Below are 24,406 nucleotides of genomic sequence, written 5' to 3'. Positions count from 1 at the left end.
ACTTCTGGAGCTCATCTTGTTCACTCCCCCCTGCTCAAGCAGGGCCACCTAGAGCTGGTTGCCCATGACCATGTCCAGGTGGCCGTTGAGTATCTCCAGGGGTGGAGGCTCCACAGCCTCTCTGGGCAGCCTATGCCAGTGCTCAGTTACCCTCACAGTAAAAGAAGTGCTTCCTGATGTTCAGAGGGATGTTCATTATTCTAGGCTATGTTCTCCAATATCTGAAGCAACAGCCAAACATAGGGATAGCATGGCACACGTTCCCCTGTTATATCTTCCCACCTCCATGTGCTGTCTGCCCCCTCCTTCCCTCAGTTGTGTGCTGCATCACAGGGGTGTGCTGCCAGGGCGCCTTATGGGTTTTGGACTTTGTGCCTCCATTCTCCCCTCTTCACCCAGAAGGCCTTTGACCCCCTAAGTCAGAGCTGGATACTCCAGGGAACACCTGCTTTAGGGAGCTTGTTCTACTTGGAAAGGACCGTCACGACCATTCATCCTTAACCCTCCCTTCTGCTCGTTCTCCTCTTCATAGCCAGCCTTCTGCCTTGTCCTCCTGCCATGGCTTCCCTCACACTATTTTCACCCCTCCCTAGTTCAGGCCAAGTGCAAGGTGTATGGTCAGTGCCCCTTGTCAGGAGGGCTTTGAGCACTGGCAGTGGCAGGGAGAGAAGCTAATGCTTTGCCACCTTGGCAAACACACCATTGTTTGTAAGCCAGTGCTGAGACCCCAGCATTCTACACCATTACCACAGCGTGAGATGGGAATATGGTAAACATCTGTGTTGGTGAGAGTCTGTGTATCTTCCTCATATACAAGCAAGTCAAGGAGTATTAGTGTCAGTTCAGACTGTCATCCTGCAGTCAAGAACTGCAGCTGCTACCTTCATCTGGATGTTGGCATGACTTGGAGAGGGGATCAGGCTCAGGCAGCAGGTGCTGTCACGTCACTTGAAAATGAGCAGCAAAACAAACAAGGCAGGAACATGAGAAAGAACAGAAATAAGGCTAGCTTCCGTGTGCCGTACATAGGTAGGGGCACGGATGTACTGCTGTCATCTATGGGAGACAAGAAAAAGGATAGTGTGGTTTTCACTAGACGGGCTTAGAGAGGAACCAGAAGTATGTGAAGTTTTTTGAGATTACTTTCCTCTTGGCACAACTTTAAACCACATGAATGGTGAGCGCATGCAGTCCTAACACCATACTAAACCGAAATCAAAGTAAAACCCCCAAACCACAGATAATGTGGATGGAGGGAGCCTCAGCACCAAATGGTTCGATCTGTTACTTGGTTCTTAGTGTATTAAATTACTTGCAGTAATAGCTGTAGCCTCACTGGAATGAAAGGGAATCACACCTGAAGTATACAGGCACATAACTTTAGTTCATTAGCATGTATTCAAACACATATATCTTTTGGTGCTTATGTGCGAAAGCTGAGAACTCAAATGTTTGTCCACTTCATATGCCAGTGCTGATTTTCAAACTGAGAAATTCTAGCAATTAATGGGACATCCTGCATACATACTGAATTGATTCTTGAGTGTTCTGCAAGCACTCACAAAGCTGCTGCTGTGATGGATGTCATGGCTTGCAGTCTATTAAAGGCTGATGTCTGTCATTTTTCATGTTCCATTTCCTATTTTGTTTAATACAGCTCATTATATCTTTGCTCAATGTGCTGCTTTTGTGTTGATGTATGTCAGTTAGTAAATGATATTGAAAGGAACCTGCTTGGTAGGGACCCAATTAAACTCCAGCTGACACTGTGAAAGCACATTTGTTCAGCAAAGCTTTGCCACCGTATTTCAGCTGATTAGTAGTGGCCTTCAACATAACACAGCTTAAGAAATAACGTGTAATTTTATATTGATGCATAAGGCTATCATGAAGACCACTGGTAAGATTTGCTATTCTATCCCTGTAATTATGAATTGATTCTGTAAACATAAAGATTTGCTTTTTACATCTCTTGTGCAGTGTGTCAATAATACAACCCCAGCAATTAATCACTCACACTGGCTTGACAGGTATTTCAGGATTCAAGATCTGTCAATCAGGTTTAACACATAAAGCCTATAGTTTGTTTAGAGAGAAATAAAATCTGCAACAAAGTATCTGGCATTTGTAAATAGGCCAAAACATGCCATATTCCTGTAGTAACAGAAATAACACCACAGATTTGGATTCTAGGTGAAAATGCATGAAATACGCTCCCAAAGAACAACAATTCAGTTATATTTTGCTGATGCCTCTTTGTAGTAGATGCTTCTGAGTTATGTACATAGATTGCCTGGGTGCCATGAAAGGAAATGTCTTACAACATCTATAATGAAAATTTATATTTCCTTTATTTGAAGAGCAAACAGTGCTCCGTTAAAATTACTGTATTACTTATCATGAGTCTGAGTAGAAGTTTGCAAATGAAGTGTTTAATTGAAGTTGGATTCTGCTGTCTTTGACATGGTGGTCTGGCCTAAATAAACATTTCAAGTGCCAGGACCAAAAAGTGAATCAAAATTAGCTTCTCATTCAAGCATAGCTTATTTCAGAATCAGAACAGTTTTAGATCTGAATTAAGCCAAAGAATCTATTTTAAAGGAACGTAGTACTATACAAAACTCACAGGCGGCACATCTGGCATAACAAATGATTCTTTAAATGGCCACTAGTGACACAGGTTTTATGTAGAACACAAGTTCTTAATGGCTAGTTTGCATCTCTTGTGGAAAGCAGTGGCTTGAGTTGCTCCCACAGGCTTCCACAACACTGAATGTTTAGTGATGTGAGTGTATTTCCAGCCCCAACTTCATTTCAGGTTCTTTAGTCTTAAAATCTTTTCTCGATACATGCTATAGAAGAGAGGGTCAGTGATCTATGCAGTCAATCCACTGCAGCGGCAGTGATCAATTCATTAAATTCATTAAACTATCTTCTTAAGTACTAAGACAGTAAAGGCCAGTCTTCAGAGATTAACTATTAGCAACAAACCAAATTAGAGCTAGGACTAGTGAAAACTAGTTAAATGAATACGTCAATACTGCCCTCTGTAACTGAGATTTAGAACTGGATGATGTCAACAACATGAACTGAACTCTGAGAAGCCACCTTCTGTATCTCAGCTATGAACGTGAATCTGAGACATGTCTAAAGACGAGTGTTTTTAGCCTGATAGAATATGTCTTCAGAGTTTGAACAGCTCTTTGTAAAATAAATATGGCAAGACAAGGACTAATCTCTCAAACACCCAAAAGGGAAAAGGTGAAAGGCAATGTGCAAGAAAACAATGGCAAATAGTCAAGATACAGTAAAAATGGCAGAAGATCAAGAGGTGTGCTGTATTTTATACTTCTACGCAGGCTTTCTTCCTGCTCAGCTTTATTTGTAAATAGCTTTAACTTAGATTAAAAACTCTTGTGGAAGGGACCTATCTTCTGCATATGTGAAGCATCTATGATGGCTATGGATCCTTTATGACAATGAATAATAAATATGATAATGAATTATAAATATGAATAATGAATATAGAATTTTATCAGAGAGCCTGTTAGCAAAGAATTTTCTCTTTGATCTACTGCTATATTTAATTTATAACTTATTATTTTAATCAGAAAATCTCCTTCCTAAAATATCTTTAACGTCTAGAATAATGCCTGCCTTTTCACATAACAAATGAAATTGAAGGAAGAAAACTATAGTTCTAACGTATTGATTTAGATGAGAATGAGAAAGCACTGTAAGTGGCAAGCTAGAACGATTCTAATAACATCAAATTAGTTCTGATTAGTTGAAAAGGAACAGAAGAACGGCAGAAATTCTCAGTATGTAATACTGGCTCTGAATCCTGGGGCAATATTGTCAACACCAACATAGAGAGCCTCTTCAACCATAAATAATGAAAAAGCTTTGTTAAATCTAATGCAAATTATTTTCCAGACTAAAAAGGGAAGGCTTGCCCCAATGTAATCCATGACAAAAGTCACAGTGATTTCTAGAAGGGCAGTATTTTGCTCTCTACTTGTTTTCTCCTCGAGGGGGTAGCAAAATATTAACAAAGTTGCAATGTCTTAAATGTCACATGCTGTTTTATACTGACTTTAAAGCAGCTGCTCGGCTGAGTTCTGCTCTGAATACCAAAATCTGGTCCAGTTTGTCTAGAAGAAGTTGTTCCTTAGCTTGTTTTTCATAAATTATCCGGTCTCTCTTCTCTTCCTCTGCCGCCTTCTGTTTTTCTCTGAGCAGAGCGAGGCGTTCACGTAGTTCCACTATTGACATTTCACAAGTTAAACCGTGGCCACCAGTCTGGAGAATGAGAAATATAGGTTTGAATAGCACTGCAAATACCAAGGGGAGAGTAAATGTGTAAAATCAGAGTATTTTGAGTGTGTTCCAAATCATGCTAAATATATTTGACTTCATGAAATACAGGAATGGCCCTAACCTGTTACTTACAAGCTGGTTTTAATTTGTAGAGCATCTCTTTGGTATGTAAAACCACAAAGTTACTAAAACATTTCATGAAAAAGCATTGAAATATACAGTAGGTTAATCATAAATGCAACATATTTGCTATCCAAAAAACTTCTAGCAGGCTTATCTTTTAATTAGAACTTTGAAGTTTTAAAATGTGTAAAACTGTGTTTGCTTGTTTTTTTTTACTTAGTAAAACCAGAACAGACTTTACACTAAAAACTATGCAATTTTTGTATTTATATATTTCCAAAGTATGGATCTGATCTATGATGGCATCTATTTTTTTTATCTTAAAAGACTAGCGCTACCGATGCTTTGTACCCAAGAAATTCAGATTTTGATGCACAAAGTTAAAATATCCAAACCTGAAAGTTTCAGGAAGGCTTTTAAATATCCACATCACAATTACGGTGATAATAAGCCTGAGACACTTCTGCACCTTCATTTGCACATGAAGACAGATAAATTCTAAACAAATTTGTGATCAGTTGAATTTTTTGGCCCTTCTTACATACACTCTCCCTTTCTCTTGTCTACACACATATACATCTGCATAGATGGAAAACTTGCATAAACCCACACAAATGTTGAGATTCTGTGTATCTTTCTTTATAAAATTTAATCCTTCTCATCCCAACTAATATAATTTTTCTCTCTCTTAGCATAGTTTTGGTACACATCTGCAGTTTACCTCTTGTACCATGTGATGCTATAATGGAATATATGGGTACAGGAAGTCAAGATGCTAATGTGACTTGCTATACAGTTGTATAACATTAAGAGTGGAACACTGGTTAGGTTTTGGTCTACTTAGTCCCATAGAACTACTTGCAGAAAATTAATGACAATGTTTAAAAAGGGGGGGGGGGCGGGAGAGGGACAACACACAAAAGAACAATCACTCCTCCAAAATGTATTTCTCAGAATGAAATTAAGTGCTAATGATAAACATATGTATGTAAAACTCATTACAGTCCTTTTAATGGAGAGAAATTTTTCAGTGAGAGAGCCTTCATTTTTTCAAGAAACCCTTTTTAACAGGGAAAAAAAAGCCCTTGTATTGAACACTGAGTGGGTTGTTGACAGAATAGTAGTCGCCTTTCTGCTTTTGAGGTCTTCACAAGATAGAACATGAAGGGATAGGAATGAAAATCCAGGAAAACAGAAGGATGCTGTGTCATAGATGCTCAGATTGGCTGCAAGTATTAACCTGGGTCCAGTCCCTCTTCTCTGGCCTGGGATGCCATCTAAGCAATGTAGTCAGGTATTCATCCTCCAGTGACCATTCTGTCTGTTCAGAACAGTGGGTCCATGAAACAGAGGCAAAGTCAAGAGAGATGAAGAACACAGTAATGCAGGGGGACAGCGACAATAAATACACAAAAAAACAGAATACAACAAATAACCAGGCTCAGCTGTTACAACACTGGTGCTTATGAGGTATTATTACTGAATTAGTCTGTGGAATCTAATGATACAAACTTGTCAGTGAAGGGGAATGTGTCTTGGGTGGCCATGCCTGGAGATTCCTCCAAGATTTGCAAGAGTCTCTCCTGAAGTTTTGGTCCCCATCACTTCCCTTTCTAAAGCTCCAAAACTGAGTCAGTAAGAACAGATCATCACTGTTTTTTTCACCTGAGATCTGATTCTTCCATTTTGGCTGCTTCCATGCTCCTCATGTGTACATGACCTAAACAGTGGTTACCAGGAGCATCAGTAGAAGACTGATAAAAGAGTTCAATATTAATCAGTGTTTATTTTTGCATGTCTTTGAAAAATACATACTACCATAGATTACTGAAACAGTAAGTGAGCATTTATCTCCTACTCAGATTTCATTTTAGAATGAATTTGCAAATAGAAAGTGCTGTAATACCTTGCCTCTAATTTAAACTGGTCAATGGCCGTCAAGTTATATTCACAGGAAGTGACAGGAAAATGTTTTGCAGTCTGGCATATATACTAACAGCGGTGTTTGAGCATGGCAAGCAGACACCAAAAAGGTCTAGGAAAGAGGTTCTCCTAGAAGCATAGAAAGAGGCTAAATATTTTGACTTTCTGCATTTCAGAAATGCTTAGTGAAGACAGTGAAGTGGTTCCTAAAATCTGAAATGTCCTATATTTGTGCAATAGATAATACTGGTGTTCAAGCAACTTCAGTGCCATCAAGGTAAGAACTGGTACTTTAAAATTATGAGAATGAGAATTTTATGGACTTAATTTCACTTGAGCTGATTTATTCTTGTTCACTTACTTCATACTTTAAATGTATTCCAGAATCTGATAAATGAAATGGGGGATTTAACTGGTGGCTGCAAAGCTAGTACGTAGCTTTGGAACCAATGGATGGCTCAGTTCTATTCAATGGAACTGGAAATAAAACCAAAGCATCATACTGACTGTTCCAATAGCACCACAGAGGAAAAGACCTGTTCCTTCTGCATGGTTTTCACAGACAAACCATGGATAGTTTTTAATTTGTGATCGACATTTGAATACTCGAGAAAGAAAGGAAGAAAAAAAACCCAACCAGAAGGATTCTATTAAAATTGTTATTCTGTCATTTCATATGATTCCCTTCTTCTTTCAGTGTGGATAAGAAAAATGGAAGAGTATTTTCAGCTAATCTACTTCCAATTTGCTGGTAAAGTAAGAGATTTCTGGGTGCTGGAAGTTCTGCAAAAGTGGGCATTGCAAAGGCCACTCTCAGGCATATCAGTTTTTGTGCATCATCAGTAAGTCCAAGAAGTCTGTGATACATTTACTGTAGACTTAACCACAAACACGTCATATGCAAAACACATTTGTAACAGCTCAGCAGGTTTTGGGTTCTTTTGACAGTCTCTTTCATGTATCTGAGTGTTGACAATCTTGAAAGCAAAGGAAATTTATTTTGCTAATTACCATGGCAGTCACCACTGCAATATGAACAACTGTAGATCTGTCCAAACTTTGTGTTCATTCAGTCCCTATCCAGGACTGACAAATCTGTAAATGTGTAAAGGTGGATAGAACATTTTGTAGTAACTTGCCAGTCTCTTTTTGAAAGATAACAGGAAACACAGAGCCTATTGGTGAAATTCAAAGAAAGTTCAAGGGGACCAAGATTTCACTTACCACCAGAATATTCCATCTGGTAAACTTTTCATTTTATATACTCTGAAGTTCCAGTTCAGATTTAACCTTTATTTCATGGGGTCACTCTGTACTTAATGCTGTGCATCTAGACTGCCATGTATCTGCATACAGTACACAATTCCTCTGAACGTGTGAAACACATAAAGTATGCATTTGTATGAAACACATGAAGTATACGTTTATGTAAAACCAGTAGGCTTTGAGCTTACCTCTGTTAAATCAACAAACTTGTGTCTAATGCTTGGTAAGGACCCAATAAGTCGTATTTGTTGAATCAGTTCAGATCTTTTCCTGAGCTTCTCCTCATCTTCTTCTAAGGCTTGCCGACGAAGTTCTTCCTTTTCTTCACAAACTTTCTGAACTGGAAGATAAGAACTAATCTCTGTTAGCTGATTGCATATTTTAACAAGAAATCCATCTGGAGGAAAATTCTTATGCATTTATGAATAACGATAATAATATTCATCTAAACGTACTAGAGGGAACAGTCTGGCATTGGTGGGAGGAATGATTAGAGAAACAAATGAGTACTTCACACCTACACTATCTATCAGTCTATTCAGCACATAAACATGTATACATACATAAAGTAGACACTTTGAATTACTGCTTTGTAATATCTGTTCTAATTTGTGCATAGTTTCATTATTTAATAAAAGGATATTAAACATAGCTAATACTAATATTTTTCCCAAGCTCTATATATATATCCTAGAACTCACTGACTTGCAAGGGCTGGTAGGCTTTGATAGCCCACTTCAGAGTGGCTAATACCCTCTCCCCACCTCAACCCTTACTGATATGGGTATACACAAGCAGAGAAAAGTCTGCTCACCAAAATACACACAACTAGAGGCAGCTTGTTCATGCAGTATGTATTAACATGGCATTGCATTGGAATATGTACAGCCATGCTAGCCAGAACAGCTTTCTCCCTGCACTTTCATGAGCTAATGTATTAACTGAATACTTTTCTTTAAGAATAATGGAGGAACAGTAACATTTCCCTTCATCTTAATGACTGGTCTGTCTTGGAGGTGCTACATCCTCCCTTGTGATACTATTTTTCTGGGAGATGTTTTTTTTTTCTTAGCTACAGTCTTCCTCCCTGGTCTGTATTGTCTGGTGAAGACAATAACTTTATGCCACGATTCTTTCACATTTGCTAAACAAATCCTCTCTTACTGATATGAATCACAAGAATCTGAGCTTTGTAACTTGATTTGACAAAAAGTAGCCATTCACATATGCTATTTTCACATGGAAGGAAAAGTAACTGCAGAACATTAGTGCTGTATTTCTTCCTTTTAAACAACCAGTAGCTTAGAATTTCTGATCTACCCATTACCAACTTATTCCTGGAATTCATAATCATGCATTCATGGGAATGTACATCCTGGATCTTTCCCTCAAAAGGAAAAGGTCCACTAAAAGAAAGATGAAGTAATCTGGGGACATTTGTCATCATCTCTCATTTTTCTGGCAATATGTAAGTACCTATCTCCTGTTTGTACTTCTGCAGCTTTATTTTTGCCTCCTTTGCATTCTTGTGTCCTTCTGTGACCTGCTCCACCAGATCTCTCACTTCTTGCTGTTCCTGCAGACGTTTCTCTTCATACTGGTGCATCAGATCTGCTTTCTAAATCCCAAACAAACAGGTGAATAAAACTCGTGGTAACTGGTGATCTGATTGCCTCAAATCACTGAAATAGTGTAAGGAAAATTGGATTTGAAGTACTATATCGTTCACAAAAGTAGCAAGGACATTGGCTGGGGACAACACAGAGAGCCATCTTTAAGCTCCCCTCCCTATGTTTTATTTACCAATAACATTTGCACTGCTATTTTCCAGGATTCCCTCCCATGTTTCTAAAAACAGGCAACCCCGTCTCTGGATCTGGTTGTGACATAACAGGAAGAGTGCTAATCTAATACACAGCAGGTTGTTTGCCTACAGGATAGTCTTGGGCTTAAGTCATATCTCTGTAACATACAGAAGTCCACTTTTGGCTATCATGTTCCTTTCTTTGTCACAGGAAATGAACAGGAAACGGAAAACTGTATTTCTTATTGTCTTTTCTGTTTTAGATGGAAGACAAGAGTTGAAAGGAGAAGGGTCAGCATGACAACTGTTAATGAATGGGGAATTGGTGCTCAGTACTTCTGGAGATCTTCACATGGATGAAGTGCCCTGCTGGTATCTGTTGGCAAGCGAAGGGAACTGCCTGGAATTGATCAGATTAGAGGAAGTCTGGTTTGCAAATTCCTAAATCTATACATATGGGGCATTTCTGTTAACAAATAAAACACATATGTTTCTGAAATTGAGGTGAATATAATAATTACAATAATTTTGGAACGAGTGTCAACAATCATGCTATGCCAAATTGTACATAGCAGGGTTCATTTTAAGTTCTTGTTACAGCCTGTCTAAACAGACATGAAGATTCAATGCCAAAAAAATTGAAAGATTTTATAGAGTATAAAATGAACTGATTAAGCAAGTTTCCTTTTTGCAGTGTGTCTTTATGAAAATCTTGTACATTTGTGGTCCCATCTTAAGCTGCTGAGACACTGAAGAGACATCTGTGAGAGGTGCCAAGAGAAATGTAGTGGGTGGCCTACAGGGTGTAGCAGCAAACTGGGGCAATAGAAAAGAATGGCCTGTATTAGTGACTAAGAAAAAATTTAAATCTATAGCATTAGTTATTTATCAATCAGTTATTTAGTTGATAGGAAAAGAACTGGAAAAAATGTGGGTTGGGAATATAATGAAAAGATCTAACAATGGTTTTGAGAAACTGTGATTTGCCAGATCAGAAGCTGTGTGAAAGTACTTCTTGGCATAAGTATTCAGTTTTCCATATATAGAGATCCAGAGAGGGTTTTCTGCCTGAACTTTCCCCTAAGAAAGATCTGTGCATGTCAGATAATATGAAGAATTGTATCAGTTTAAGAAAACAAATCCTCTCAGATTTGTGGCCCTCATTTTAACAAGATAATTAAATTAGCCATATATTGCTGATTTCATTGCAAATGGTGTTTAGTATCTCAGTATCTGTTCAAAAATGATATGCACAATGACATGAGGAGGCTTTAACCTTCTGGTTTAGTCAATTTACTTTGTAAGTGTTTTTGATCAAATCAAACACTTGTAAAAAGTACTTTAATGCATAAGCATTGGTATACCTGGAAGTTATAGCACTATTTTTCCATTGTTTGTAAATTCCAGTGAGTAAAGACACTGTATAGAACTTTTACACCTTCTTATATATGTGGTGTATTGTGCACTGATTGAATGTAAGGGAAATTTGAACACCACTGCTCTATTACCTCTTCTCTCATTAGATCAGCTTTCTTCTTATTTTCTTGAATTACATTCTGATGGGCTAGAACTGCCTCTTCATAACTCAGTTTTCCTTGAAGCCTCCTATACTCTATTTCAGCCAGCTGTTCTTCCAGATCTTTGTCACGCATCTGTTTTTGCCATTCCAAGAATTCAGATGGGTCTCCAGCCCCTTGCAGCAAATTTTCAATTCTGCAAGAGAGAGGAAAACAAATCCTGTTGTGGGGATCTGGCTCTGCAGCCTTGCCTCGGTTCATAAAACATTTCTAGCAGTTTGCCGTGATATAAGGTGTTTGATCTCTGAGAGAAAAAAAGCAATCATTGCAAAGTCATTTGACAGATTTTAATTCCACTCTAAGAGGTGTTCCTACTGTGTGGAAAGCCTGGGAAAGCCAGACTGGAAGAAAGTGCACGAGGGCATGGATCTGAGTTTTTAGTAAAACAAAGCCCCAAGAGAGGGCAAACTTTAGCTACATACGGATTCACATAAGGAACGGAAAGAATCAGGCTGCAGGTATGTACATTTTCTCAAGGGATTACTTTACTTAGAGGTAGAGAGAACAAATAACTTTTCTCTTTGACAATCTTCTTGGCCACTTTAACACAGAGAACTAAAAACTTTTCTGCTTAGTTCTATTTCTGTTTTGTATTTTGTCAATTAGATAATATTGCTATAATGAAGCAAAGAAGTATTCAGCTGTTAAGCAAAGCCACATTCTTATTCTTCTGTGCTCAGCTGGGAGAGAAGAGCATAGTAAAGCCCTGGGGCTGGCCCATCAAAGTCCTGCAGCACAGGAGCGAATGAGCCAAGAACTAGGGCAGAGACACAAAAAAGCAGTGAACTGCATCTTATGGCTGCTTCCCAATGCATATATATATATGTATCTGTTGTATGTTAAATGCAGCAGAAGATTAAAACTCATTAATATAAAATAGTGTTTAGTTACAGGGAAAATCTGTTCCTTTGCTGAGTGGAATAAAATTCTGCCAGATAGAGTGAACAGTATCATATACTACAAAATACCCTTACTATACATATACAGCTGATACAGAACCTGAGCGATGCTTTGTATCTTACTGCTAAAATCCTGATCTATATACCAAAATTTTCCAGGTCCAAAGACCAAATCCAGCCTTAGGCAGTCATTCTGGGACTTGAAATTTTTAACAGTATTTAGTGCTTAGCCTGCTAAATTAGGTGAATTAGAACTAATACTAAATCATGACACAATACAGGCTTTATCTTTGTAAAAATTATTAGTGAAAATGTTCTGTAATTCGAGTTACAGAATACAGTAGCCATTCAGGAGTTGTCCTCTTCCTAGTTAATGTCTGCTGAAAACCTGTGCTGCTGAATAAGGATTCCTTATGTCAGAGAAATCTTTATATCAGCATTCCTTAGAGCCCTAAGTGCACCAAAAGGACCTGCAACCTGTCCTTCCCCACCCTTGCCTAGGATTTAGTTGCTTGTGTTTTAAGACAGCTCAGATGCAATACAACCATATAACATTGGATCAGGCTGGAGTGGAGATTACTGTGTGAGGAAGAGCTATGAAAAGTCCTGCTAGTTTAGGTAGAGTGTGTGTAAGTAAGCTCACAGAGTATTTCCTTGGGAGCCGCATTTAAGCTGTTAATAGCCTTTGTCCTTGCCTAAGCTACACTGTAGGTATGTCTGCACCCAGCCTAGCACCTTGCTGACCCTGCCTTGTTGACTTGGCTTCCTGGCTTGACCTCAGCCCTGACTCATCACTATGGACTCATACAGCAATCACTGGACCATTGGCTAACCCTTCCGTCTGTCACTGAATCTGCTCTGCTGTCTTGACAGGGAACTATGGAACTGAGCTACTCTCAGTGAGGACATTGTCATTACCTGCTTTGCTGCCACCCTCAGCACCTAGCTTATCTTGTGCAGCATCACACTCTTAAACCTCCAATCTAACTGCGACACAATTTGACAGGTATTCTTATACACATATAAACAAATTCAAGTATCAAATTTGTTATGTAGTTGACCTGAAACCATTGAAGAAAATTGAGATATATTAAATTGTATAGCTTAATATATATATGCATTTCATAATGGACAGAGAAATAGATGCGTATTTTGGTCATCATTTATTCTGGAGAATGGGAATAAATACAACAAGTGATGCTTATTGGAATTTGCAGGTGGACACTAGCCAGAGTGCTAAATGAGAACACAGCCCCACTGCACAGCATCTACAGTAGAACAGTGACTTTAATGTAGCCTTTCATTTCATTCCACTTCTTTCTTTATCTAGAATAGCTTCCTGATCCTAACAACAGATCCATTATTTTAGTTTACCTGGAATTTACTAAATTATTTTTAATGTGGTTAATTATTTTCTATCCAGGGATTTGAAAAGTAATCTGAGAAGTGTGATTATACCTCTTGAGCTCCTGTTCCATTTTCCGCTGATAGAGGGCACCTTCTCTTAAAATAGCTGCAGCATTTAATTTAATAGGTATATTGTCAATCTGTCAGGAAAGGGAATGTATATACTATAGTTAGTAATGTAAACCATAAAACAGAGTATAAAAACATTTCAATGGGTTAAATAAATTGACCTAAGATAGCATAAATTTTGCTTAAAGCATCCATCTAGCATCAGTCTGACATTCACAATGAAATTGCATGCTGTTCATAAACCACTCAAGCTGCTTAAGAAATCAGCGAAGTCCCCCAAGTGGATTATAAATTTGTAATCACTCTTGGACCATGTCAAATCCCATAGAATGTGTTCACTTCCTTTCAGTTTTTTCAGTGCTCATATACATAGTGAGCAGGGATTCCATCTGCTTTTGGACAAAGAAAATAAACTGCTTCTTTGAAAGAGGGTAGGTTAACCAAAACCATTAAAGTTAGACATAAGCAGTACTTTTCATAGCAAGGTCTCTAGTCACTATTAGGACTTCAAAATACTATTTCTAAGACAACTGGCATCGCCAATTACTGTATCCATTTTCTAGCTAGTAGAGGTGAAGTACAGTTCTCAGTGACTTTCAGGCTTCATGGTGTAAGTTGGACTAGATGCTGTGGCTGCTTTTCAGTTTCTCAGAGTTGCCTTAGGACTAACTCCAAGACAACCTCTAAATACTAAGGGAGGAAGGGAACAACTGGTCTAACAGTTAAAAATGTTCCCTGTACAGCTCAGCTGTTCAGAAAAAATACATCACCTTTGCAGGCAGACTTTGTAAGAGACCTGATTTGAATGGAGGCAAAGCAGTGCTGGTGGGATAAGAACTGGGATAATTTCTGCAGAAAACAAAGCACAGTCATGACACATTTGACCTAAATCCAGAGAAATTATGTGTTCAGAATCCAAACATGTATTTAAATCCCAAATTAACAGCTTAATGAGTGGTTAAGAAACAGAGCACAGAATCACTCAAGCTATATACTGCAAATATTGTATGCATAAATATGGACTATACTCACCTGAAATACACAAGCTAACTGGAAAAAGGATGTTTTATAATTGATATTACTTAGGTAGGTTGAAGATAACAAGCATATGCTATCACATAGAAATTCACTAAGTAGAATTACTGTGTTTTCCAGAGAGATGGCACATTTTAATGGATGAGAATTAATTACCTGTTTTAAACAAAATATGATAACTGGAAGAATTTAGGAAAAGAACCCAGACAAGTGTATTTTATTTCTTGTGTTTGACTTGCTATACTTGCTCTTCTTAATGCCTAATGATGTTCTTCTTTTTGGTCTACTCAATTCTTCACAAAGCCTCCTGAATTACATAAATAATCTCTTCCCAGCCTGTATTCTATCCACCATCCTGTGTATAAAATACCTACTTACAGTAGACATTTTCTCTGACACACATAGAAATGTTTATATTTTTGGCAATTACCTGTGTAAACAGATTTCATATTGTTTATTTACTAACCATAATTTGGATAGAGAACGGAACAAAGAATGATTATGGAAATACCTTTAACTTCAGTTTCCCAGTTTGTTAAACAGAAATACGACTGTATGGCAATGAATGAAATATGACAACCCAGATAGTCAAAATAACTCGGACTCCCAAGACATACGAAGACAGGTATAAGTAAAAGAACCGAATAGATTCTTTTACGTCATGTTGTATCAAAGAAGATTTGCATCTTTTCCTGTAGTGAGTTATCTTCTTTTTTTTTTTTTTTCAAAACAAGCATATGGAAATAATTAGGAAAATGGCAGAACTCTGGAATTCTTGTGGAAAAAAATTGTATTCACCATTGCCACATAATGAACACACAATAGCTCACCAACAGTAATAAATATATAAAGAGCAAGGGCTGATGTGAGCAAAAGGCAGATTGAGACAGTGATGATGCATTTGTACTGTCTCATTCTTCCAGTGAAAAGGATGAATAGATGTTTTGTAACAGCAATGAGAACTAATTGCTGCTGCACATAATAGATGTGGCTGAAATGAAAAAATATATTTAATACACTGTGGATGTTCTAAAAAGAGGAATGGAAAATGCTACTTGATGAAAACATTATATAATTCCATTAATTTGAGGACACATTATAATACTATTTATACATCTTGAACAAACCTTCCTCTTAGGATTTGTCTACTCAGATTGTTGCATAGGCAGGAAGGTAACAGGAATAAGAAGTATTTTAAAAGTCAGTAACAGTATGCCTGTCTCAGCTTCGAAGTTACAGCAGCATCTTTGATATCACCTAACCAACCTTTAAGGCAAATGTGTTCAGATGAGATAAAACTGGCTATGCTCCTAGAGGAGATACTAACAGCTGTTAGAACTGGCCCTGATCAATGCCATAAGATGCCAAACCCATACTTTATGCAGTTAGGAGGTGGCTTGACTCTCATTAGGTTTCAGTACTTTACACTATCAGAAAAGGAAGTGGGATATACATAGCCTTGAACTAAGCCCACATAACTATAGGTCATGTGTATTTGGGTTAACTATGTGTTTCCTGGTTTGTTCCTCCCCCCTCACCCCCTTCTTTCAAGTGCAGAAGGCACTGGGATCTTACTGCTTTCCTGTCATTTTAGTGCTGTTGGATTCAGGCAAGGAGACTGAGTCAGTGATACTCTTATTAAAGATAACTTCAGTATATGATTAATGCCAGATATGCTTTAGAAACAGTTGCCAGATGTCCAGTTCCCCAAACAGGGAATCAGTCTTACTGAAGTGTGTGTGAGCCCTACCTAAATACATAGTTCTAAAGAGTAGCTAGACCTGCTCAGAAGATATTTGAGGTCACAATACAAGGGCAACTTCCACATTAAATTATTCTACATATGAACAAAGGAAAGGTGAATGATGTAAGACTGAAGATTCTAGTAGTTATTGCAGAAATACCAACTTCACTTTTCATGCGTTGTAGCAGTAAGGCTGAACAGCCCATTTTCCATGCTTACAATTCTCTGACTCTTGGAAATTCTAGCAAAGCAGCAATCACTATAGTGGATTTTATGACCTCAGTGTGTGTCTAAAGGAAACAAGACAAACATCCAGACTGATTGTATATTGTGTATCAGGCAGTCATTACCTGGAATGTCTACTCAGCATCCTCTGGGATATCATTCTGAAACAGTGATTTATGGACACAACATTCTTCTGTCCCTATGCTGAGCTCTTAAACCAGGGGTTTACAGTTCTTGTGTTTTTTTGAGGGGTTGGTTGTTTTGTCTTGCTTTGCTTTGTTTTTTTTCCTGTGGACTATTCTCAGTCCTTACCATTTTACATTAAATCTTCTCCCTTTGCAGTTGAGAACACTGTTAAGGCAATACGGTTACACGTGAAGTCGTGTGCAACTGCACATGACTCACCTGTCAGGCCCCTCAGGGAACAGATATGTCTTTGTTGCCCTGACCAGCCTCACTTAGAACCTCCCTTCACACCTTCTGCTCACTTGTCTGGGAGGCCCACTTAAGCTCAGTTATGGGCTTCAGTCTTTTCCCTTATGCTGGAAGTAATACTCTCCAGCTCTGTCTCCTGCTGTCATGGACTTGGGTTGCTGTTGAAGCCTTGCCTCCTGACTGGACTTCCTGGGTGCCCCCAGACCTGACTTTTTAACGTGCTTGTCTAATGATGTCTTGCTCTCAGCAGAACCTGGCTTTACCACCAACCTTGTCATGTTCAGATGCTGTGGCCTGGTTGGTGAGAACACTGCCTGTGTTTTCATCACCTTTGCTCCTTGTTTCTCTTCCCTCTTGGAGTTGCCACACACTTGTTGCTCCCTGACCATATCTTTTGGATTGTTAATAGTGCAGAAGCCAAATTTTTTGAGCCACAGACTCCATGATTTCCATGGTCCTGGCTACAGTGTAAAAACATGGATTCCAGTAGAGTTTGCAGCACCACAGAATTTGCATGGTTTTCACTCGGAAGTTTTCAAGTACATCTGACAACAGTACCTTAGAGGTTACTCACCTTCCTTTGGACCTTTCGAGCCTGAAATTTACTCTTCATACTGTCTTCATACTGCATGTTCTGCAGTTCAAACCAAAAATACATTAATTCATTTCAGAGGCAGATTTTCAAGTACACAGCAAAAAATATTAGATATTTACCAAAAAATCATTCTTGAATATTCACCTAGAATATTAATCTGGAGTAACAAATATTATCATAAGGGACTTATTTTGGAATTGCTATATCCACAAAAATTTACTATGTATTTCCAACTTAGAGGGAATATTTTGTACCAAATGACCATACAATGGTAAATCCAAAAGTTGACTAAAATTTATTGTCTAAAATAATGCTAAAAAAGTAACAGCAATGCTTTATTTGACTACAAAATATTACCTATCTATATTAAAATATTCAGCTCAACTGAAATAGGTATTGGGAAGACAAAGTAGAGTGTCAAAGCACACTTTGTGAAAATATTAAATAGTGGTAGAATTCTACTGATGGTTATTAATTTAATTTTGTGATGTTGGCTATAGATACTGATGTGGAAGTGTCTGGGACCATGGGGATGAACACAGTGAATAGAATATGCAGATGTGATGCTGAAATGAATATACATGGATATATTACACGCACAGTTTGGTGACATACTTGTGAACTGGGAATCAACCAAAGCAAGAACTCTGTATGAATGGGACCGTTATTCCCACAGTTTGTCTGCTTTGTGGCATAAAAGTTAATGGAAAAATAATATGTGGGTTTAGAGAAAAATGGCCAGTTTGGGGACTTGTTGGGAGGGGTATCACAGGAAGGCTGCTTTTCTCAAATTAGAAGACAAGAAGTATAAGAAAAGGGGTTGTGCATTATGCACCCAAAGAGGCAAATGTTAGTATATGGATGTGAAATGACAGTACAACTATAAATGATAAGCACATAATTCCTAACCCCAAGTAAACAAAAATTTTTGAATACTTTGAGATATCTTTGAATATTCCAGTCATTTTTCATCTTCATGCTGGTAAATTTTTAGGCAATAAAGTATTTTGTAGCATACCTCTGCCTTTTCAACCTTCATGATTGCACACTTGAACCGGTCAGCATTTGCTTTCAGGAGCAGATCCTAAAATGAAAGCAATTAGCTTAAAGAATGTGGTACATGTAAATTATGTAGTAAGAATTTTCTGTTTCAGAAAGCCTTGCAACTCAGTATATTAACTTGTTTGCAAGGAATGAAAGCTTGATCTAGTATTTTCATTCCTGATTAAAGACTTGGAAGTGGGCAAGTCTTGATTTTCTACATAGTTCTGCCTGGTTGTATCTTTGCATCATGCCTTTGATAGGTCTGCATATATGAAACGTTGCTCATCTAGAATTCAACCTCATAATTATCTGTGGCACATTAGTACCATAGGTAGTAATTATTTCCACATAGCTAACAAACAATGAAGATCATGACTGGGGGATCTGAACACTGAGGGTTGCTCCAGTAGGCACACCCCTAGCAGTAATCTTACCAGTCAGTTTAAAGTGGGGAGTATGGGCAGCCACATTTCTAGTTTTGGGATATTCCTTTTGGTTGTAATCCAAATCTCTAATCATAGCTATGAAACACGTAGATTTTCTAGTGGCTTTCTGGACAGAAGTTGCCCATAACATCAGTTCTTCTATAAGTGTCTGGAGTACAGTTTCCAGTGTTCTCACTCCTTATAGATGCTCAGAGATGATACAGTGACAGCTATAGCTTCTGCAAAAATACTGTGAAACAAGGGGCATTTTTAAATGCATATTTCTTTTAGGACCCTACATTTCAGCTGTTTAGCAAACAGTCTAGGGAACTGACCTTTGTGAATGCTTTGGATGCCTTTTGTAACATTCCAGAGGCAACAAAAACTGTTGTTATTGCAGCTATAATTTCTATGGTGGTTTTCCTTTGTTCCTTGTATTCATGCACTTTCTCTACTGAAGAACATGGCTGGTGGTTTAAGTGATTTTATAGTTGTCATAGATTTTTGACAATATAAGCACTGTGATATCTTGCTTTTCCTCCCCAGTTTTTCTAGGAAGTTTGTATATACAAATAAGCACATAGACAAATAGGTGTATGCTTTATCCACAATATGGAAATCATAAAAGGATAAAAAATAAAGTTGTATTGTTTTATAACAAAATAACAAGCATAAGTAATGTGATGGGCCAGCAAAAGGAATGCAAAGTGTATCCCCTCGGATCTATCCCATATCAAGGCATTTACTATTGTTTAATGGCAGAATCCAATGCTCCTTTCACAAGGACATGAGGAGAGCCCAGAACAGTGATAAATGAACTTGTACTGGCTAGTGAAAGCTGGAGTAAGTAATTTTCAGAATGGGGGTGGGCAAGTGCAGATAAAAAGGAGTCAAGTAGCATGCCTTTATCAAGCTTATACTGCTCTTCGATTGGATATGGTGACTGCAATGTAGGGAGGAAGGAAGAAGGTGGAAATTGACGTTTAATTAGTTCCCTTCAAGGAGAAGAGGACAACAATCTGCTTTAACTATGGTAGGAGCTAACTCATTGGACAGGATTCATATCAAAGTTTGGATCAAATAACTAGATCTGTTTCTTTGTTTTTTCTAGGCCTCCCTTCTCCTGCCCTCTTAACACACAGACAATGTATTCTGCTTCTTTACAAATCATGCACACTTCCCACTCACTCAGACTGCTGATAGAAAGAATATGGAATCTGCATGAAAAAGAAGTTAGAATCTGCTGGTATTTTAAAACAGTAGGTGATGACGTGGGCATTTACCAGTTACTATAGAAAACAAACAAAAATATTGAACATTGTTTTTGAAGCCTTAATTATTAAGTGAATACCTTAAATATCCACATCCTGTGGGAGTAAAAGAGCCATTAAACTATCTCAAGCTTGTGAAGAGAGTAATTGTGTTTCTGCTACCTTACATGGCTACTTGCATAATTTCTCAAATAGTACTTGTGAATAAAAGAACAATTATTAATAAAATAAAGAAGATGGAAAAGCAGATAGATAGATTCTGTTCTGATAGAACAGAATACAGGATACAAAATCCATGTCTCTAGAGAAAGAGCCAGGAGCTATTAGGTGCAAAAGCAAATATGTTTCAGTTAAAGTTCTAAGACTTATGAAGATGGAACATTGCAGAAGAAACAGTTCAGAAGAAAGAAAAAAACAGAACAAGAAAATAATACACTTACTTCTGCTTTTCGGCGATTTTGGGTTCTGATTTGCTCTAGTTGCTTTTTTTCCTTTGGAGATTTGTAGGTGCTTGGAGGAACCTATATTAAAAGGCAATAATGTCTACAATATGGGGTATAAAATATTCCAAGTGACACATTCTTACAGGAAAAAAAACCACATTCACTTTTACTATAGAAGGGCTGCAGTTATTTTTTAATTATTGATTTTTTTTCTATCAGCACCAGTGTGGAAGACATGGGACTACCCAGGCTTTCCAGTCCTGTCCAATGTTAATACCTCACCCACCCATGTAGGTGGGATAGTCTGCCACTTTACTGGACATCTGCTTAAATATTTATCTTGCTAAAAATGTCATATCTCAATTAGAAATTACAGAATTAATTCGAGAATTAATGGGAAAAATCTATAATCTGTACTGTACTGGAGGAACATGGGGATCCCATCTAGATTTACTGCACTATATAAAGAACTATGCTTTGAAATTCTCATGAATGTGATGTACTTTCCATTGCCTTTGCTATTTGACATCATTATCTAGAGACAAAATAAATGCGCAAACAGAAGAAGCTAGCAATTAAATGCACTGGTGAGACTGCTCATGTATTTTTGTGAGCTTTTTAAGTGAGGTAGAACCGAAAGCATTTCCCAGCAGTATCAAAGAATTTTTATTATGCTTTTATGGATGGAGAAATTAAAGCCCAGAGGATTTGAAAAGGGTTGCACAGGCAGTGAGTATTGGTTTATTTCACCCTTCTTCCTAGTCATGTGCTTTACCTGCAAAACTGTGCTCATCTGCCAGTGTAAACTGAAGATCCCTCCTCAGAAACTGCTCTGCTTATTCCAGGTAATTTAGGGAGACTTTCCAATCAGTTTCAAAAATGATCTTAGCCTTGTAGTTTAGCCCTCAGGTACCGCAGTGATGAGTACCAATCAGGCAGGCAGATAGACAATACAGCAATTACCCACTTGCTGGAAGAGGATCAGTCACTGTAAGTAAATTGAAAATGCCAGCAATAGAGATATAAAAAAGCCCAAACTGTTCCTATTTCATCCTAATGTGAAAAAAGGGAGGCTGGCAGTAAGAGGCACCAACCTTGCTTTTCTTCTCCAGCCAGTGGTCAGGCTCCCTTTGCTTTCTGGATGTCCTTTACTAGAGGTTTATTTAGGGAGTAGGTACCACAAGAAGTTTAAGGAAGACCTAAATAAATAATCACTCTGAACTTTGGTAGTCTTTGCTCTTTTGCTTTGTTTAAAGTTGCTGTCATAAGATAAACAAGAGCAAACTAATGCAATGCTATTGTATTAAGAGCTTTTATTTTTATCCATAACAATATCATAAATAGCTTGTTGGGTCTGTGTATCTGCAAACAAAATCTTCTGTATTGTCCAAATGAATTCACCCATTTAATTACTTTGAAAAACCAGCAACTCTGCTTATGAAGCACAGCTGAACTAATAATGAATATATCAAAAAAATACACTAAATTTGGCTGAAGGGTGTTGCAATAACATCTCAGTGCAGCTTTTTTTTTTTTTTTTAAACTAGATGATTGGTTTACAGAATATCTAAAAATAAAAGAATTGCAGAATCTTATTATTCTAATACAGTGGTGACATTAAAAGAATGGATTTTATTTGTAACCCAAGGCCAAGATCCAAGGAAGTTAAATGTGTCCAAATCATTTTGCATGTAATCAGGTTTGAGCATCTGTCTCCATTTGTTTCCTTTGCAAACTTCAAGCTGAAGCACTTATGTTAATTTGTAGAAGTGTATTTATGAAGGTGTGTATATATATATGTGCATGTGTGTGTATCCATGTCTTTGTGTGCAAAGGACAGTGGAGAGAAGGATTTATAAGGTTTAGACCAAATATTTGGAGTGAAATGATTCCTTATTAAATGAAAAAAATTAAAGTATATTTCCATATCACTTAGTGTGCCCCATTGCTAAGGAACTTTTATGATGATGAATGATCATCCTTCTAGGTCTATGTTACTCCAAGGAAACTTCCCAAAGTCAGCGGACAGTCACATCTCAATACAGATCACTAAGACAACTACCCTGCCTTCCGCAGTATCTCACATCTCTCATCCTCCCTGGTGAAGGAACCTGTGTTCCTTCACCAGAGGAACAGGGCAGAAGTACTACCCCACCTCCTGAACTCAAAGTATGTTGTACATCTCATCTTGCATCTCATTTTATCTCTACTAGAAAATATAATGCAACCTAGCAGAAAGAAATACCTTAAATAATAATCCCGTTAATCAGAATGAACTCGTTCCACCATAGGGATGCAATAACTTATCAGTAGGCATTGCTCAAAATCCAGACGCCTCCGCAGGAATTCATACAGCTCTTTCAAAGTTGAGCAGTAACTATGCCTGTAGTTATTGTGACTACAATAGTCCCTGCTAATATACCACATGACAAGTTCTTTGACAGATGCATGAGAACTGTGAGAAAAAATGGGTATCTCATAAAACAAACAACTTTGTCAGAAAATGGTCGAGAACATTTCTGCAGATTATGGGATGTATTCTGAAGCAGGTTTATTTCTGTGTGTTCATTTCAGTTACATACAACTCTCCACCATACATTAGCCAGAACTATGGCCTGCTCTCATTTTACTAACTCGTTCTTGCCATCTGGGCTCTCTTTTCAGTCTCCATTCATTTCAGCATCTAAAATGGTGATACTGGCAACAGTATGGAAAATTAAAGTGAAGCTTAATTTGCTGAGATGGGTACAGAGATAAGCACAGCGTATGTCACTACTGTACTAATAGTTTTAGATTCACACAAGCTTTTAAATTTCCAGGCTTGGTCAGAATGTAAACCAAATTTAGTATAATCCTAACAACACAAATGAACTTCTGTAAATGCATCTGCATTAAAGCAAATTTATTCTTAGAGGGGCTGCACAGCATAAAGGTACTAAAATGACAGCAATGTGACTCATTCCTATACTGATTAAGTGGTTATTAAATGCAGTTTTTCAGAGCCTGGTATTAAGCTGTTTCAATATAAAATCCCATTAACTGTATAACACAGTATCATTAAATTGCTCTGCCATCCTAGGATGTAAATGGTTTCTGAGAGCATTCAACACATGTATTATTTAAAACCTGAAGTGCTAATACAAGGTGGCAGATAATGTCCAAAAGTATGACTTCCAAACTCACTTCCCACTTCATTTAAATATAGATGATTTTGGAGTCTTTATTAAGTTAGTCATAGCAGCTTGATCCCAAATCCTGTTTATTGCAGTGAGCTAACTTAAAGCCAATCGTGTGTCTCTGATCTGTATCACTGTAACTGAATCGCAGTCTTAGACAATGAGTAAAATAAAAGCTTAGCATTTCAAAGATAAATCTAGTCTCATTTGTATGTGAGCAATACATTTAAACTGGAAAACTTTAATTTTAGAGATTCATCATTAATACAAATAGGAATAAAATTCCACCCTTAAGGAGGAGCTGCAAACCTCAAGTCCATCTCACCTCCAGTGAAATTGCTTTGCCATTATTTTAATGAGAGTTCATCTACAAAACATATAAGTTTGTAAAAAAGTATCACTTGAATGTTCTTTTCTTACTTGCTTCAGTTCATTATTCAAAGCAAACATCTTACAAATCCAAGGACTACCAGAAACACTTGTATCAATGCTGTCATCAGTTCGTACCCATTGTATACTTCTACCTCCAAAAGTCACAAAACAACTATGGGAACCAACCTTTTCCCTTTCCTTTCTTACAAAACACTCACTGAAATAAATTAGTTTGGTTGGTTTTAAAAACCTG

At 37.6% G+C, this 24,406-nt stretch overlaps 1 protein-coding gene across 6 annotated transcripts in view; it reads right to left on the bottom strand.

The window, feature by feature from the left end:
- CFAP99 (cilia and flagella associated protein 99) overlaps window positions 1-24,406 on the bottom strand; it is a 53,706-nt gene that overhangs the window by 7,443 nt on the left and 21,857 nt on the right. For all 6 annotated transcript variants that reach the window (XR_008974585.1, XM_057426681.1, XM_057426682.1 and 3 more), the window contains 8 exons: window positions 20,603-20,683; window positions 18,441-18,506; window positions 17,402-17,461; window positions 13,371-13,459; window positions 10,945-11,149; window positions 9,109-9,250; window positions 7,821-7,972; window positions 4,097-4,302 (listed from right to left, as the gene is read on the bottom strand). Coding sequence is in view for 5 of the 6 variants with exons in the window: in XM_057426681.1 (XP_057282664.1) it covers window positions 4,097-4,302; window positions 7,821-7,972; window positions 9,109-9,250; window positions 10,945-11,149; window positions 13,371-13,459; window positions 17,402-17,461; window positions 18,441-18,506; window positions 20,603-20,683 (1,001 nt within the window). In the remaining variant the exon portion in view is untranslated. The remainder of the gene's footprint in view (window positions 1-4,096; window positions 4,303-7,820; window positions 7,973-9,108; window positions 9,251-10,944; window positions 11,150-13,370; window positions 13,460-17,401; window positions 17,462-18,440; window positions 18,507-20,602; window positions 20,684-24,406) is intronic.

This window comes from Pezoporus wallicus, unplaced genomic scaffold, assembly GCF_028554395.1.
Source record: "Pezoporus wallicus isolate ANWC-B61680 ecotype Strahan unplaced genomic scaffold, APGP_CSIRO_Pwel_v1 scaffold_13239, whole genome shotgun sequence".
NCBI lineage: Eukaryota > Metazoa > Chordata > Aves > Psittaciformes > Psittacidae > Pezoporus > Pezoporus wallicus.
This window is presented reverse-complemented; position numbering and strand designations above follow the sequence as displayed.